Genomic DNA, 17,795 nt, shown 5'->3' with positions numbered 1-17,795 from the left:
ATTATGTAGTGTTCGCAGCTCAGGTTCTTTCTATACATCATTTGGTATACAAAAGGTCTCAGGTGATTTACATTATCTTCTGGCCAAGAGGCTTGTTAACACTTTTGGCTCTCTTCCTTAATGAATGTTAATCTTGTTTCCCCTGAAGTGTTTTTCTTTAATCTACATCTCCTTAAAGCATTAGCATTAAAGTTACATCTCTATAGAACAAAGGTGCAGTGGGACACAACAAAGAGGGTACTTAACTCAAAGATCTAATGTTGCTAACACAAGGTCTACTACTTGTTATTTTAACTATATCTACAACTAAAGGATGTGAAAATTTGGCAGCAAATATTGACTTAACAAATGAAACCTTTAATCAGTCCTATTCTAAAGATTTTGACTCCTCGGAAGCTCCTACATTCCTAGGATGTTTTAAGCTTCCTGTGCCTCCTGCGGTCAGGAGGCCTCAAACAATCACACGCGCAGCTGTACGAGTCCTGCAGGCAGGCTAGAAAGCCATCAGAGGGTTTTTTGGATTGAAACACTCTTTTAAATGCAGAAGACTAAAGCCCTGAATTGACTTTTTCCAGAAAATGTCAGAAGAGTGGAAACGCAGAGCACAAAAGCCGGCAGATTTTTGTTGGGGTACATGCTTAGGAATTTCCAGAGGGGTCCCTGAAGTCTGAGCACACCTTGCGTATGTCAGCTTCCTTCCTCATGACCTTGTCACGGGCGGGATTCCTCACACTGGCTCCCAGCAACAAAAGTCCTGTTTACAAGAAACACGTATCTTTAATTCAGTTTTATTTTTAACATTATAAAGTATGAATTAAAATCAAGCTGAAATACTAAAATTATATTATGTTGATCTTATAATAATAATAATTATATATAATATATATAATATAAAAATAATAATATATGCCTTTTATTATGTTGGAGAAGGTCATGGCAATCCACTCTAGTGTTCTTGCCTGGAGAATTCCATGGACACAGGATCCTGGTGAGCTACAGTCCATGGGGTCACAAAGAGTCAAACATGACTGAGTGACTTCACTGTATTGTTATAAAAATGTCAGTAGCATGAAACACCAAGTTAGTCAGTACAGGATTTGCAGAGATGGGAAAACATATACCCGAGGCGGTGGGGGAGCTGTAACCCCTTGGGAACGGGTGGAAGGGGTTCTGGCAACCAGAGGGATGCAGGAGAGACGCCCAGAGGGGGCCTCCTGGGGGGGGCACCGCTGGCCGTGCCCATGGTTGTGGTCCGCGTCAGCCAAGGAGCGAAGCTGAGAAGCGGGTCTGAGGCCCCCGGTCTGGGGGGCGTTCTAAACCCTCTGAAACTCAGAGAGTTGGGGCTCGAAAGGAACACTGAGGCCCAGAGCAGCCAGGCTGCCAGCCGAGGGGCTTCTGGACTTCAAGCAGGAGGCACCCGGCTGGGAGGCAGGGAGCCTCACCCCCTGCAGCCGACCCTGTTCTCAAAGCAGGTGACACGGCACCAAGGTCGTGGGCAGAAGTCAAGGGTGGAGCCGGGCGCACTTGACCCCACCGCCCCCAGACCCACAGGAGTGTCCCTCCGGTTCGGGGGAGGGGAGGGTGGGTGTGCATCCTGACCTGACCCCCCCCCCCCCCGATCAGGCCCACGCTGTCTCCTCTCATGCCTCTGAGGTTTCCTTCTTATCTCAACACGGACGGCTTAAAAAACGACAGAAATGAATCGTTTTCGTTGTGGAAAAACCGGACTCTGCCAGTGTGAGCGGGAAGATGATAAATGTCCTCAGCCCCAGTATCCAGCAAGGCTCCCCCTCCTTTCCTGCCTGTGAGTGTAGTCTTCTTGCCCACACAGGGCCAGACGGGGCCTACGCCCCTGGGGGTCCGCCCGCAGGTCACCAGCATTCTCAGGCTCCACTGCGGTGTGGCGTCTTTCATTTGGGGATCCCAGACGTGAAGGGCCCCTGGCCACCCATATCTCCCGACAACAGGCCTCTGTGGGCTCAGGGCGGGGGCGCCCCTGGGCTTCCTGAGGGGGCTCCCCCTTCCAGAGCTGCCTGGGTGGCCGGCCCAGCTGACCACAGGCTTTTCCTGGGGGGAGCCAGGGGCCTTCTGCTCCCTGACCGGTCAGGCTCCCTGCCAGGTCCCCTGCCCGTGCCCACAGAGGCCCCTCTCGGGCTCCTTCTGTCTGCGAACATGCTCATGCCCGCTTTGTCCTATAAAATCCCCATGTGCGTGCGTGTGCGCGCACGGGTGTGTCAGTGTGTGCGTGCATGTGCGTGCGTGCATGTGTTCATGTGAGTGCGTGTGTGTGTTTATGTCTCTGTGTGTTAGCGTGCGTGCATATGTGAGTGTGTGCATGTATGTGAGTGTGAGTGCGTGTGTTTATGTCTGTGTGTGAGCGTGTGTGCATGTGTGAGTGCGTGCATGTGTGTGAGTGCATGTGAGTGCGTGCATGTATGTGAGTGTGAGTGCGTGTGTGAGTGTGTTTGTGTGTGTGAGCGTGCATGCATGTGTGAGTGTGTGTGAGTGTGTTTATGTCTGTGTGTGAGCATGCGTGCATGTGAGTGTGTGCATGTATGTGAGTGTGAGTGCGTGTGTGGGTGTGTTTATGTCTGTGTGTGTGAGCGTGCATGCATGTGTGTGAGTGTGTGTGAGTGTGTGTGTGTACGTGCACCGGGCCTGCTACTGCACAAGGGGTTCCTGCTCCTGGAGGAATTCCTCGGGCGGCCCACACCAGCCCGCAGCCCGACCCCTGGACCTGGGGAGCCCACTGCGACCTCAGGGCTGGGCCTGTGCTGGGTTCACTGACAGCTGACCTGCAAGAGCCAGGTTTCCCGGGCGCCCGAGGTGCCGTAAATTGCTGTCGCCCCCGCCTTTGCAGGGCTTCGTGACAGCGTCGAAGAAAACCTGAGCTCTGAGCCCAGCCCCTTTCACGGGCTCACGGTCATGGCTCCTGCCCCCTGGCCCCTTCTCCCGACCCTCCCCATAGATGACAGACCCTAAAACCAGCCCTTCTGGAAAGCCCACCCCACGCCCACAACTGCCCACACGTGCCGTCCCTCGTCCTGCCTCTTCCACCAGGACCCACCCTGCAGGACCTAAAATCATGTTCATGTTTTGTCTGCAACCTGGACAGCATATTAAAAAGCAGAGACATTACTTTGCCAACAAAGGTCCGTCTAGTCAAAGCTATGGTTTTTCCAGTGGTCATGTATGGATGTGAGAGTTGGACCATAAAGAAAGCTGAGCACTGAAGAATGGATGCTTTTGAACTGTGGTGTTGGAGAAGATTCTTGAGAGTCCCTTGGACTGCAAGGAGTTCCAGCCTGTCCATCCTAAAGGAAATCAGTTCTGAATATTCACTGGAAGGACTGATGCTGAAGCTGAAACTCCACTTTTGGCCACCTGATTCGAAGAGTTGACTCACTGGAAAAGACCCCGATGCTGGGAAAGATTGAAGGCGGGCAGAGAAGGGGACGACACAGGATGAGATGGTTGGATGGCATCACCAACTCAATGGTCGTGAGTTTGGGTGAACTCCGGGAGCTGGTGATACACAGGGAGGCCTGGGGTGCTGCAGTCCATGGGGTCGCAAAGAGTTGGACACGACTGAGTGACTGAACTGAGCTGAGCTGATGAAATCTCTCCTTCCAGGCAGACAGGAGCTTCTGAAGGGCAGGGACTCAGTGCTTTAATGCTGTTAAGACACAGCTGCGCCTGCACGTCACAGGTGCTGAAAGCGTCTGTAAGGTTTGCAGACCACCTCTCCTCCCATTCCGGTCATTCCGCTTCTCTCTGGACCGCCGTCTCCCGGGCGCCCGTTTCTGCCTCTGGCGACAACCTCGAGTCTTCAGGTTAAAACCAGGTCCTCAAGAGTGTCCCGCTCTGCAGCACACCGTCACCAGCTCGTGGCCACCGGCAGGTCAGCCTCAGCCCCTCTGCCCGCCGCACGCCTCTCCTCCTGTGCCCTCCGTCCCAGGTCCACCCAGGGCAGGGCCTCTTCCAGGAAGCCCTCCTGGAACGGCTCCCACTGCCAGCAGACTGAGGCACCGCTGTCTGCCGTGCCTCTGCCCCCTCGCCCCCGGGTAAGTGTCCTGGGCACTGTTCGCAGAGCAGGCGCGGCTGAAACTTGAGCAGGTCTGTTAGGCGGTTTCCAACCTGGTGGGAGGGCCTCCGTGTTTTCACTGCTTCCTAACGCAGGGCTTAAGAAGCCCTTTATCTTGCGGCCCAGGACCCTGCATTATCCCCTGGAGCAGTTTCCGTCTCATCTGCAGAGATTAAGACGCTGTGACCCCCAGCTTCTCAGCCGTCACTTCTAGCCTGTGTACACCGCCCCAGAAGCCCTCCTAGAGTCCCCGGGCCATCTTCACCTAAACCCATCACACCTGTAAGCCGCGCCCACGGATTCGCCGGGACCCTGGCGCATCCTCCAGGCCGCCAGAAACCTTAACAGGGGTCCCCCGAGTTGTTTGGCAGGAACTTGGCGTCAGGGACTCCACGGACACTAGCTTGGGTGAACTCCCGGAGGGGGTGACGCACAGGGAGGCCTGGCGTGCTGCAGCCCAGGGGGTCGCAGACAGTCGGACACGACTGAGCGACTGAACTGAACTGGAGTCAGCTGAGGCTGGTTGGGACCTTAGACCCTCCAACAGGGCTTGCCCGAAGGTCCGCTCAGTGGCCTTTGACATCAGTTCAGTTCAGTTCAGTCGCTCAGTCGTGTCCCACTCTGCGACCCCATGAATCACAGCACGCCAGGCCTCCCTGTCCATCACCATCTCCCGGAGTTCACTCAAACTCCTGTCCATCCAGTCGGTGATGCCATCCAGCCATCTCATCCTCTGTCGTCCCCTTCTCCTCCTGCCCCCGATCCCTCCCAGCATCAATCAGAGGCCCCCAAACCCCATCGTCCGAAGATGCTAACTAGGCCTGAAGAAGCCTGGAGCGAAGTCTTGTCTCCAGTTCCAGTTCTCCTCCGCGTCTCCGGCTTCAGCGGGTCAATCCCCGCGCCCTTCGCCTTCCCGGAGCAGGTCCCAGACTTGCTCCCTCGCGGCGTCTAAGCACTGCACTGGCTGCGGGGCTGGGCGCACGCATCTCTACCGACGCGGGTGTGTGGCGGGGCCACGCGGGGCTTCGGCGTCGGCGTGCTTCCTGCCGGCTCTGCGGCCCCCGGCTGGGGTAGTCTCAGCCCCACTCTGCCTCAGTTTGCTCGTCTGTAAAATGGGGGAGAATGAAGCGTGGGGCTGGAGCGTGGCCGGCGTGGACCAAGGGCGCTCCCCTCCGGCTCAGCAGACACACCTGGTCGGAACCCGTCTCTGCAGGGCAGGTAGGGCTACCGCCTCCGCTAACTTAGAACAGGCATTTCCTTTTCAAAGTCCTTGACGTAGACTTTAAAAGGGAGCTGATTTCAAGGAAACGGTAGCGCCGCTTTTAGTACAGGTGGTGGGGAGACCCCGCGCATCCCCGAGGAGGGCCTGGGGCGAGGCAGTGCCCCCCCCCCCCCGCCCCCAGCCCCACCTGCTTGGAGGCTTTGGACTCGCCTTGGCTCCGCACTTCAGCATCGCCATCTGCTGCTCGGAGTGTGAAATGCGCGCTGTTTCCTTGGTCGCGGCGGGTGCGTGGGTGGGGGCATTTTCGGGTCAACACACTGGCTTTTGTTGCCAGGAGATGAGAGAGGGCAGTTAGTCAGAATTTCCTAGAAAACCTTTTTTCTAAGGAGTCGCAGACCATTTGAAGAATCCCAAAGAAGCTTTGCTAGAAAAAGGCAAAAGGGGAGTGATGGGCGTGGAGGCTGTTTATAAATATCCCTTCCTGTTTTTTCCTGAAGCCAAAGCTATGGTTTTTCCAGTAGTCATGTATGGGTGTGAGAGTTGGACTATAAAGAAAGCTGCGCGCCGAAGAATGGATGCTTTTGAACTGTGGTGTTGGAGAAGACCCTTGAGAGGCCCTTGGACTGCAAGGACATCCAACCAGTCCATTCTAAAGGAGATCAGTCCTGGGTGTTCACTGGAAGGACTGATGTTGAAGCTGAAACTCCAATACTTTGGCCACCTGATGTGAAGACCTGACTCATTAGAAAAGACCCTGAAGCTGGGAGAGATTGAAGGCGGGAGGAGAAGGGGACAACAGAGGATGAGATGGTTGGATGGCATCACTGACTCAATGGACATGAGTTTGAGTAAGCTTCGGGAACTGGTGATGGACATGGAGGTCTGGTGTGCTGCAGTCCATGGGGTCACAGAGAGTCGGACACACTTAGCGACTGAACTGGGCTGTCCAGCCCCTTCCCGCCTCTGCCCACCCAGGGCCCGCTTCAGGGCCGGCCGCCAGGGCAGCTGCCCAGGGCCCACTCCAGGCCGCCCTGTGCTCGGGGGCTGCTGCTCTCTGGCCGCTGCCCTGAAGCTCTCAGTGGAGGTGCCTTTCACTGTCCTCTCAGTGCAGTCCTGGTGGACTGTGGCCCCAGCGGCACTCGGGGCCCTGGCTGCACACGGTCACCCCCCTGAGCCCCGGCTGCTGCCCGTCTGGCCCCAGGCCCCCAGGCTGCCCTCGGCCGGTGTCCTGTGTCAGCCGTGGCTGCTGGCAGGGGGCTCCGTCAGGCCTGCTTCTTCCCCAAGCATGTCGGTGCCCTGGAGGGAGCCTGCAGTCTGCCGAGTGCCCCGGGGGCCCTTGTCCTCCTTCCAGCCTGCTGGCTATCATTGTCAGGCCTCGGACGGTTACTCACACGCCTAAACACCCTCCGGAACACTCCCGAATCACCCTGTGAGTGGGGCAGCATGGCTGTTCACTAGAAGTGTTTCCGTTAGCTGTTGCATGAAACAGCGTTCCCGAAGCTCGCAGCTTAAGCAGTAACGTGTGTTCACTTAGCCTCTCAGTTCCCCAGGGATCAGGACCTTGGGAGTGGCTTTGCTGGGCGGGTCTGGTTCTGGATACTGTAGTCAGATCCCAGCCTGAAGACCTGACCCGGGCTGCGGGTCCGGCTTCTGAGGTGTGAGCTGGGCTGACGGCCGGAGGCCTTGGTTTCTTGCTGGCTGTTGACGGGGGCACGCTGTCACGTGGCCTTATCGTAGGGCACCTGGATGTCCTCCTGGCTTGGGGAGGAAGGCAGCGGCCCAGGCCTCTCACGACTCGTGTCCGGGGTCACATCATCAACGCCTCCGTTCTCTGTTAGACCCGAGTGGCTTAGTGTAGCTCACACTCGGAGCAAAGGGAACTGGCTTTGTATCTCAAACGGAGAGTATTGAAGACTGTGTGCATTTTACCAGGAAATTTTCAGATTCAAATAGCTGCAAGGCCTCTGCCAGGAAACTCTACAGCCTTATTGAGAAGCATCAGGGAAGGGACTAATTGGTTAATAGAGCTCCCAGGAGCCTCAAGGGAGGAGAAACTTCTGGGTCAGGATCGTGGCTTGAATGTCAAGGCCAGATATCAGGGAGGCTCTGCTTTTGGTGAGGCTTTCCTTGAAACTCTGCACTTTCCTGCTTCTTCCTCTTTTTTTAAAAAAAAAAAAAAAAAAAAACAGAAGAATATTTATCTGGCTGTGCCAGGTCTTAGTTGGGGCGTATGGGATCCGGTTCCCCGAGCAGGGGTGAAACCCGGGCCCCCTGCATCGGGAGCCTGGAGTCTTGGCCTCTGGACCCCCAGGGAAGTTCCCCACCTTGAGGTTTATATGCACAATCTATACATGTGTGATGAAGTTGCTGGTCTTTTCCAAAAAGTTATCTGCTTCTGGCCCTGCTGGGTCTTTGTTGCTTTGGCCCGTGGGGGCTTTTTCTGTGGAGGATGGGGCAGCTCTTTAGTCATTCGGCTGCTTGAGCTGATGGGTTCCCAGACTGGCACAGACGCCCTGGCCCCGGGCAGCCGGCTTCTTGCTGCAGCGACATCTCTCGTGGAGCACAGGCCGGCGGGCGCGTGGGTTTAGTGGTTGCGACTCAGACTCTGGGGCACTGGCTTAGTTGTCCTGCTGCGTGGGGAATTTTCCCGGGCCAGGGATCGAACCCAGGTCTCCTGTGTTGGCAGGCGGATTCTTTACCCCTGAGCCACCTAGGAAGCCGTGTTGCTGATCTCTTAATTTCAAACACATTTTAGCATCCCTGCATTTCCACTCCCCTCCCCTCCTCACGCCTGTGACGCTTTTGACAGCACGTCTGACATCTTTGTGTGCCCCTTGACTGCTTATTGTGGATATCGATTTCGCTCCCTTGTCTTTTAATCTGCCTACTAGCTGTGTGTGTGGTTAGCTTGCTCCTGTTAGTGGGTATTTGCTTTATCAATGAGTGTTTTCCTTTCATAATTTTCCTGTTTCTGGTTGTAGCCTCTTTTTTTTTTTTTTTTGCTTAGAGAAGTCTCTTGAACATCTCTTATAAAGCTGGTTAGGTGGTGCTGGAAAACTTTCAATCAATCTCTCCATCATATCTGAATGAGAGTCTTGCCAGGAAAAGTATTCTCGGGTGGGTGTAGGTTTTTCCCTTTCATCACTGTAAATATATTGAGCCCCTCCCTTCTGGCCTGTAGTTTCTGCGGAGGAGCCAGCCTTTGTATGTAGCTTGTTGCTGTGTGTGCGTGCGTGTGTGCGTGTGTGTGTGTGTTTTGTCTCATCATGTGGCGTGAGGGGTCCTAGTTCTCCAACCAGGGGTCAAACCCACGCCCCCTGCAGTGTGAACCGCTGGGCCACCAGGGACGTCCCCCCCTTACGCGTGTCTTGGTCCTTCTGGGAGCTGCTCCTGTTGGATTCTCTGTGCTTCCAGCACATGAGTGTCTGCTTGCTTTCCCAGGTTAGGGGAGTTTTCAGCTACAATGTCTTCAAATAAATTCTCTGCCCCCTTTCTTTCTTTTCTGCTAGGACCCCTGCAGTGCTACCGTGAGTACACTTGGTGCTATCACAGAGATCTCTGCGACTGTCCTCGCTTCTCTGTTTTCTTTTCGGCTTCAGCGGTTCCCACCTCTGTCTGCCAGTTCACTGCTCCACCTCTCTGCATCAGTTAGCCTGCTGTTGGCTCCTTCTAGTGGCTTTTAAAAATGTGCAGTTGCTGCATCGCTCCTCTGTGTTTGGGGCTTTCCTAGCTCTCCTTAGAACGCCTGCCTCTCGCTCTGTTTGCCCCTTCTCCTCCTGAGTTCTTTGCACCTCTTTGCGATCAGCACCTCGCACTCTCTGGGGTAGGCTGCCTGTTTCCGCTTCGCTTTGCTCCCCGGGGGCTGCACCCTCTCCCGGTGGGGAAATGGGGAGCGGCTCGCTTTGTTTCCGTCTGCTTTTGTTCTGGCTGAGCTGGGTCTCTGGCGGCAGGCGTGGGCTCCTCCAGCTGTGCCTCACGGGCTCAGTTGCCCAGCCAGGTTCCGACCCTGCGCTGGAAGCCGGACTCTCACCCACTAGACCATCGGGGAGTCCGACCTGGGATTTCATCCGGTTCTTTCGTTGTGAGCATGCTCCTCTGGCGCCTCATTTGCCTAATTTGCTCTCCTTGCTGTCTTGTAGGTCGGCTGACTTGGCGACGTGGCCTTTTGTAGGAGCAGGGCTGTGGGTCCTCCGGCAGCATGTGTTCCTCTGGCCACAGTGTGCACTGCAGGGGTGCCTGTGCGTGCCCGCTTGGCCCCTCTGCAGGGGCAGGCGGACCTCTGTCAGCGGCCTGGGGGGCGTGGCTGGCCCCCGGTCCAGTTGGCCGCCTTTTTCCTTTTAATACTGTTAGCATTAGCTGGTCCCGTGATTGCCCAGCTACAGATGGCATCTCCCAGCATCCCTTGCAGCTAGGTATGGCCAGTGGGATGGGCTTAGAGGACGTGTGAGCCAAAGTGCCTAAGCCTCCCTTCCCTGTCTCCTTCCCGGGGGCCGGAGGGCCGACGCGATGCTGGTGATTAGCTTCTGCCAGGGACGATGCCCTCGGGGACGACAGAGCAACACAGCGGAAGGAACCTGGGCCCCTGGGTGGCCACGTGGAGCAAAGCTGCTCTGTCGTCCACTCCCCTCTGAACCGCTACGGGAGAGAAAGCTCTGTCTTGTTTGGCCCAGAGTGTTGTGGGAGCTCGTTCGTCGGGGTGGCTTAGGCTGTGCTGTAACTGATCCAGACCCCAAGCCCTGGGGTCCCTAACCAGACACAGCTGGCAGAGGAAGGAAGCGTGTGAGACGTGGGCTCAGGAAGCAGGCCCAGCCCAGGCGTGGGTGCTGATTTGCTGTGCGGTGCCAGGCAGTCCGTCAGCCTCTCTGGGCCCCTCTGCATGCTAGGCCATCTCAAAAGCTGGCCTCCAGTGAGATGAGGGCTGCACGGGAGATGATGCACCTTTGCTTGTCAGGCAGAGGTCCGAGAAGATTTCTATTAGGAAGCTCCTGAGGGTGTGCCTTAGTGTGGCTGGAATCTACAGGAATCCTGCCTGCCTGCTGTCGGCCGATTCCAGGGGGCCAGAGCAGGGGTGGGGGTGCTTGAGGAACGTCTCTTCTAGTCACCATTATTATTTCTAAAATATGTATTTCTCTGCTCGCCTCGGGTCTTAGTGGCAGCACGCAGGGTCTTTATCGGGTCACGTGGGCTCTTTGGCTGTGGTCTATGAACTCACTGGTTTGCAGCTCGTGGGCTTAGCTGTGGCATGTGGGATCTGGTTCCCCACCACATCCCCTGCATTGAAAAGCGGATTCTTAGCCACCGGACCGCCAGGGAAGTCCCTGCCCCTTGTATTTTTCATTAACACACAGTAAAGCTGAGTTTTTGGAGAGGCACGCCCACTTCCATGGATCTTACTGCACGCGTGGACTCCTGCGGCCTCACGTGCGGCCGGGGGGTCCCCCTCCAGCCCTCCCTGTGGCCCCGCCTGGGACTGCCTGCTGGGCCCCTGGCCCTCCTTTCCTTGTGGTCCCTCTTCTGCGTCCCCGTGGTGACCCCTCGCTCCCAAGTCCTGAGTCCTCCTGTCTGCTCTTCGCCCCTCAGCTCCTGGAGGCAGGTCAGAACCCCGGCAAGGCGCCCGTTGCCTGGGAGACGAGTCATCAGGGCCCCATCCCCGCCGGGCGCCTGCCCTCGCCCCGCCCTCTGCAGGGCTCCGTCCTCCTAGGCTTGGACTGGCCCCTCTCGCCCGGACTCTCAGAACCCTCTCGTCTGCTGCAGTTTAGCACTGCAGTGCTCGCCCACGTGTCTTTCTCTCCTACGAGGGTTTAAGGTTGATGGGACCAGGCAGCTTGTCTTGCTCCTGCCTGTGACCCGCGGGGCCTGGTACCTACTGGGTGCTCGGGAAAGAGGGGCTCTGGGGTCTGTACTCATGGGGCGCTTCACGGCAACACACTTGGGCGCTCCCTGTTCCCTTGCGTTAAATGCCCTTCCCTCCTGTCTGCCCATCTAAATCTAACCTCTCTTCCAGAGCTAGTTCAAGGCCACCTCCACCAGGAAGCCTGCCATGATCACTGTCTCCTCCCTGGGAGCTCCCCCAGTCTCGTGTCCAGCCTTCAGCACTTCCGGGCCATGGGCAGTGTCCTCAGTGGAGTGCAGGGCACGAGGTCCCTGGAGCAGTCACGCTGTGTGGACAAAGAGGACACCGCTGGGAAGGGAAGAGATCCTGGGAGCCTAGGGAAGGGATTCTGGACTGAACTGGGCAGAAAAGCCGGCACCTCGACTCCAAGGGCAGGGGGCTGGCAGCGGGTACAGGCTGACCCAGCGACCATCAGCAGCGTGCTTGCCGGCAGCCGGAATGTAGGCCAGGACCGAGAAGCCCAGGGACGGCGCGGCTGCCAGGCTCCGAGCTTGGACTGGTCTCAGAAGGAGCCGGTGACCCCAGGGTTCCGAGGATGTGATGGTGGCCAGGCTGGTCTGATGGTGGCCGGCTGCCCACAGGCCGGGCCAGCCCTCAGCAGGAGACGGGGAAGGAGTGGGTGAGGGCCGGGCTTGTGGAGGCAGGGGCCGAGGGCTCTCCACGCAGGAGCTCACAGCCAGCCAAAGCTTGGCGCAGGGCTTCCAGCACGGCCGAGGGGCCAGACGGCCCGTCTGGGGAGAGAGTGGGCAGCTGGAGAGTCACTCTCTTTCCTGTGGCCCGCAGGGCTGCCTGCCCTCCCCCGGGCCCTCCACAGCTTGGCCACCCTCTCCCTCCAAGGGCCCTGGGGAAGGCAGTTTCTAGTGCCCAGTTTCTGAACTCCTCCTTGATGCCCGGGGCCAGTCAGGGCACTGGACGCACCCGAGCCCTGCCCAGCGGTGCCCGGTGAGGCCAGTGGTCTCACCACCAGTGAACCTCCCCTCCTGATTTCACTGGGCACGAGCTGGCCCTGAGAAAATTGCGCTGCCCTGAACTTTGACCAACAGGGCCACGCGGCCTAGTGCTTAAGGGAGAGGCCTGAGGTCTAAGTGCGGCTGACCCTTGGCCTCTCTGTGCCTCAGTCTCCCCATCTGTGGAATGGGTGTGATAATAGTCCTTCCTCCACAGTAAGCCCAGGGCTAAACTGGCAGCAAGGAGCTGCCTGGCTTCCTCGGAGCCTGGCCACACTGGCTTTTATTTGGCCTTTTCCCTGAAGTGCCCGCTCCCTGTCCTTCTCAAATACCACCTTCAGCTTCCTGAAGCCTGTTCCTGAATGTACCCTTTGCAGGTGGGCTGGGCAGAACTGTGTATTAGTCGCTCAGTCATGTCCGACTCCTTGCGACCCCACGGACTGTAGCCTGCCAGGTTCCTCTGTCCATGGGATTTTCCAGGCAAGAATACTGGAGTGGATTGCCATTCCCTTCTCCAGAGGAACTTCCCAACCCAGGGATTGAACCCTGTCTCCTGCCTCGCAGGCAGATTCTTTACCATTTGAGCTACAGGGAAGTCTCCTGACTGTACCCTTTGCAGGTGGGCTGGGCAGGAATGAGGCAGCATTTTGCAGGCAAGACACTCAGAACGGAGGAGCTGAGTCAGGATGCTGCCCAGGCCTTGGAAGATGGGTCAGGGATGGGGGCTCACCTACCGTGTGCAGGGTCCCTGCAAGCGTCCAGCGTGCTCAGCAAAATCTTCCCCAGGGCTTTTTTGGATATGTTCTTAAAAAAAGAAATGAGACAGGGCTGGACTGGCCATGGTTGCTGAGTCTTCAAGCAATGGGTGGGACTTCGTGGCCCCTACAGGCCTCTGTGTGGCTCCCTGGGGGCAGGTAGAGTCCGTTTCCCAACCCCCACCCCCAGCCCAAGGTCCTTTCCTGGCCCCCATCCCTGTGATGACTGCACTGCCCAGACTCTTGATGGGTCCTGGAGCAGCGTGCAGGACCCATTTAATCCAGGATCACGTACTGACAGACCATTGTCCCTGTGCCCAAGGAGGCACTTGGGAAATGACCGTGAAAAAGACCATTTTGACGGTGTTAGCTCCTTTAATCCTTGCAACAGCGTGTTTTATTCTCTTTTTAACCAGTGAAAATGCAGCGCTGAGAGAATGAGAACTCTTGTCTGAAGCTACCAGCCGGGAGGTGGAGGAACCGGGTGGTCTGTGTTAATAGGTGTCTGGTCTTGAACCATCTTTGAATTCCTGGGATAAATCCAACAGCTCACCTTGTGTTTCTTTAACCACTGCTGGGTTTGCTTTGCAGATTTGCTGTTTAATATTTCTGCATCCACATTTAAGTGTGTCACTAGCTTATAATTTCCTTTTCTCCTATGGGTTGTCCTCTGGTTTTGCGATCAAAGTTAAATTAGCTTCATAAAATGAATTAGAGAACCCCCTTCTCTTTGATTACTTTCCCTGAGCTCTTTCTGTCTGGAGGCAGAGGTGGCACCTGCCTCTGTGGGGAGAGCTTAGAGCCAGTGCCTGACGCGGGTGGGCTCCACCCCGAGGGCCCCACCCAGCCCTGCCCCCGGGACGCCAGCTCCCGTGAGCCCACCAGGTCGCGGAGCTTCTGCAGGAGCCCCAGCACGTCCTCCAGCTTCTCCTCCAGCAGGGACAGCCGCACCCTCTCCGTCTCCACCAACTGCAGCTCCTGCCGCAGGCTCTCGTTCTCACCCACCTTCCGCTGCAGCTCTGCCTGCGGGGACACCAGGGGCTCAGCGCCTGCCCTGCCACCCTCGACCCCATGCACACAGCACCACCCCCAGGCAGGGCCCACAGCCTGCCCTGGCCCTCCCACGGGGGTCAACTCATCCGGCCCCTGAGCCTACAGCCAGAACCACCCTGTCTCCCCAGGGAGGGCGCCGAGGCCCAGAGAAGCTGCATGCCTGGCCCAAGGCCTCATGGCCAGTCAGGCTGATGTAAGAATGTACATGCTTCCTTCTCGGTGGAAGGACTCCCTCCTTCCTTCTCTTCTCCATTCATCTGCTTGTCGTTTCTAGATTGTTTTGGTTGCAAGCAGGAAGCTAGTCTGGCCAGTTTGAGCCGAGGAGGAATTCACTGCCAGGCTAGTGGCTTGTCCCCAGAATGGGTCGAGGGCTGGGGGCATGGAGGGTGAGGCAGAAGCGGCTGGGGACTCCTGTCTGAGGGCTGCAGCTGAGGACACCCTGCAGCCACTCCCCACCTCCCTCGAGACGGGAGCCCCAGGAGAGGGGCCCGGCTGACCCAGCCTTGGTCACCGGCCCAGCCCTGGCCAAGCAGCATGGACGCTGCTGCTCCTGCGGAATAGCAGGGGGAGAGGGTGGCGAGCTACAGAATACCACGTGGACACCTGCCTTCTAAAGCAGGGGCGCGGGGAGGGAGGCAGCCCCCTCTCCTGACAGCAGCGGACGGAAAGAGAAGCAGCTGAAGCTGTGGTGTCCTTGGGCAGTAGGCAGAGCACGGGGCCTGTGGACTCGGGAGCGTGGTCTGAGGGTCTCAGGAACTGAGCTCCCCACCCTCCTCCCCTCCACAGCCAGTTCTCCTTGGGGGAGGTATCTCTCTTCCACTCATCTGGCTTTGATGGAGCTGCCAATCACAGGGCCCTGCCCGCCTGCCATAGAGGATTGGTCCAGGTATGGGCACGTGACTGAGGCCGACCATTGGTGTTCTTCCCTGAGATTTACTGTACGGGGCTCTTATTGTTCCTCCGGGGGTTTTAAGTAGGCTGATGGGAGCCTAGAGCTGCCTGGGGCCCGGCTTTCCCTCACCCTACCACATGGAGAAAGCCCCTCTATAGCAGGGAAAGGGAGGCCAGCACCCATGAAAAGAACTGAGCAGACGGATGGGGGCAATATAATCTGAGTGCCTGGATCCAACTGTGCCTGAAGCTCATCTTAGCTGTTCTTTTGAAACCATGCTCCCAGCTCCATCTGGTAATAAATTCCTGTTTTTTTTCCCTTGAGCTGATCTGAGATGGATCCTTTAATGTGCAGTCAAAATATTCTTCATTAGATCTAAATCATCTCCTCTCAGAGCCTTGGTTTACCCATCTGTGAAGGGGGCACAGGACTTGGCTGAGATGGTTCACAGTCTTTCCACCTATAAGAGACTAGCCATTGGTCTGGCTCCCAGCCTCTGGGGCTCCACTGACCTCCTCCTCAGGCGTCCTCAGAGTCTTTGCACCGCAGCCCCGGGACCCCAGCTGCTCCACCACCATGGCGACACAGGCCTCCAGCTCCCCCAGGGCATGGGCATGGTTGGCACCGCCCAAGTGGCTGAAGCAAGTCATGAGCTTCTTGGCCATCTGGTCATCGCACCTGCAGTGAAGGAGAGTACCGGCACAGAGGGGGCTGCTTTCCAAAGCCTGTTCCAGCCTGCAGGGGGTGGGAATGTGTTATTACTGAGTCTGTCTCCCCTGAAAGCTAGGTGGGGCCATGGCACCCCCTGCCCACAGCCTTCCCCAGTGCCCCGTGTCATCAGAGCAAAAGCCAGAGGCCTCGCCCAGTCTGCCCCTTACCTCCCAGACCTCCTTCCCACTCACCTTCGCTCTTCCTGCTCCAAGCACAGCAGCCTCCTCCAGGCCCCTCCCGCGCGCCCCAGGGCCTTTGCACCAGCTGTTCCCTCTGCCCGAAAGGCTTTCCCCTCAGTTCCTTCAGATCTCTGCTCAAACAGCACCTTCTCAGCGGCTCCCCTAGCATGTCCTGCCCCCTCCTCGTCCTCATGCTTGTCACCACTCAGGAGAACAGAGGCTCCTGGGCGGGGGTGTCAGGGAGAGTTGTCTTGGTTAGTGCTGTTTGCCAGGAGCCCTCAAATTTGCTTCATATGCTTGTTGACTTAACGGGTTGGTGATAACAGTGACCCAAGAAAATCGGCAGGACTTTATAATGAAATAGTCAGCGCTGCCCGCCCCTGACTCCCATGGAGTGCCTCCCGGGATCAGGCCCCATGGGGGCATTTTATACCCTCGATGGTGAATCCTCACAAATCCTCTGCCAGGCAAGGGTTAGTGTCCCATCTTAGAGACGGGAAGCCTGAGGCTCAGAAGTCAGCTGACTTGACCAGGGTAGGGGACGGGCTCAGGCATTGAGAGCAGTGGGTTAGGAAAGGGTCTGACACGTGGGGGGGTCACACTCGAGCTGTGGGGCAGGTCCAGGGACTGTGGTCACTGGAGTGAGGATCAGGGGGAATTGAGCCACCTGGAAGCGTGCCCTTCCTCAGCTCATTTCTCCTTGACACTTGCCCAGGACCTTCGGCTTGACCGATGGATCTGGGGACCGAGCGTGAAACAGCAGGGAGGGGACCCAGCCTGGATGTGAATCAGGAGGTCAGCCTCCCATGTTTCAGGCCAATCGCTGCATAGAGGGGCCGCCCCGTGCTTGTAGGATGACCGTGGGGGACTGGCCCCAGGTATGCCCGATCCTGGACGTCCTCACCGGAGCACGTACCTGCTCCTGCAGCCAGAGAGACTGGCCAGCAGCGCCGTGACCTCGGCTGGCGGCCGCCGTGCCTCCCGCCACCTCTCGTGGTCATCCTCCTCATCAGAGGCAGCCTGGCCCTCGACCGAGCGGAACAGCTGCTCGTCCAGCCCTGGAGAAGCACGGGCTGCGGACAGGGACAGAGGCAGGGGAGGAGCCCCCTCTTTGGGGGCCGCCCCGACTCCCCTTGGGAGCCCTCCAGCCTCCGCTCTGCCCAGGCTCAGGGTGGACATGTGAGTCCAACCTGGCAGTCAGGGTGCAGCCGGCCGGCCGTGTGACTGGTGCAGGCAGGGCTGGGGACCCTGCAGGGGCCGGGGCCGGTCGGGCCAAGCCCTGACTCAGACTTCCAGGGAGGAGGGATGCCCCTGTTCCTCCCGCCAGGCCTGGAGGGCGTGAGTCTGGCTGCTGGGGGTGAGGGGACGCCTTCTGCACAGTGAGCCTCGCAGAGGCTGGTGGGCGAGGCCGGGGGAATGGGGCTCTGCTGACATGGGACTGTGCTGGAAGCCTGCTGGGACTTTTAGTGAGTTAGGTGAACCAGACCGTTCCCTTGAACTAGAGTGGTTCAGGCCGAATGGACAATGTCCTGACCAGCATGGCCCCCGGCCCCAGAGGCCGGCGCACTCAGGGGTGGGCCCCGGGCACCTGTGTTTCATGAGGCTCCTGGGTGATCCTGATGGACTGGCAGGTTTGGGCACCCCTGTGCTGATTTTGGACGCCCCACTGGGTTGGCTGCAGAGCCTTCTGTTTGTTCTCAGTGAACAGTGTTCCAGACCCAGGAGAACTGGGAGTGAGGTGACTGGGCCATACTCTTCGATCATGTTATGGTGTTTCCAGTATTGACAATCTGGTTTTCTTCCTGGGATTTCCTGCTGCTGGTGTGTGTGTGTGTGTGTGTGTGTCTATGTGTGTGTGTCTCTGTGTGTGTGTGTGCGTCTCTCTGTGTGTCTGTATGTGTGGATCTCTGTGTGTCTGTGTCTGTGTGTCTGTGTGTGTCTGTGTGTCTCTGTTTCTGTGTGTGTGTGGTATGTGTGTGTCTGTGTGTGTGTGTGTCTGTGTGTGTCTGTCTGTGTGTGTCTCTGTGTGTGTGTGTGTCTGTGTGTGTCTGTGTGTGTG

General features: G+C 57.5%; 1 protein-coding gene across 1 annotated transcript in view; it reads right to left on the bottom strand.

The window, feature by feature from the left end:
• Window positions 1-7,495: 7,495 nt before the first annotated feature.
• Window positions 7,496-17,795, bottom strand: part of EFCC1 (EF-hand and coiled-coil domain containing 1) — a 31,546-nt gene continuing 21,246 nt past the window's right edge. The window contains exons 4-8 of the mRNA XM_027957844.3: window positions 16,653-16,809; window positions 15,359-15,524; window positions 13,784-13,924; window positions 12,881-12,950; window positions 7,496-11,930 (exon numbers count right to left, since the gene is read on the bottom strand). Coding sequence (XP_027813645.2) covers window positions 11,794-11,930; window positions 12,881-12,950; window positions 13,784-13,924; window positions 15,359-15,524; window positions 16,653-16,809 — 671 coding nt within the window. The 3' untranslated portion in view covers window positions 7,496-11,793. The remainder of the gene's footprint in view (window positions 11,931-12,880; window positions 12,951-13,783; window positions 13,925-15,358; window positions 15,525-16,652; window positions 16,810-17,795) is intronic.

Source organism: Ovis aries, chromosome 19 (genome assembly GCF_016772045.2).
Source record: "Ovis aries strain OAR_USU_Benz2616 breed Rambouillet chromosome 19, ARS-UI_Ramb_v3.0, whole genome shotgun sequence".
Classification (NCBI taxonomy): domain Eukaryota; kingdom Metazoa; phylum Chordata; class Mammalia; order Artiodactyla; family Bovidae; genus Ovis; species Ovis aries.
The sequence above is the reverse complement of the archived record's forward strand: the minus strand, read 5'-3'. Positions and strand labels throughout refer to the sequence as shown.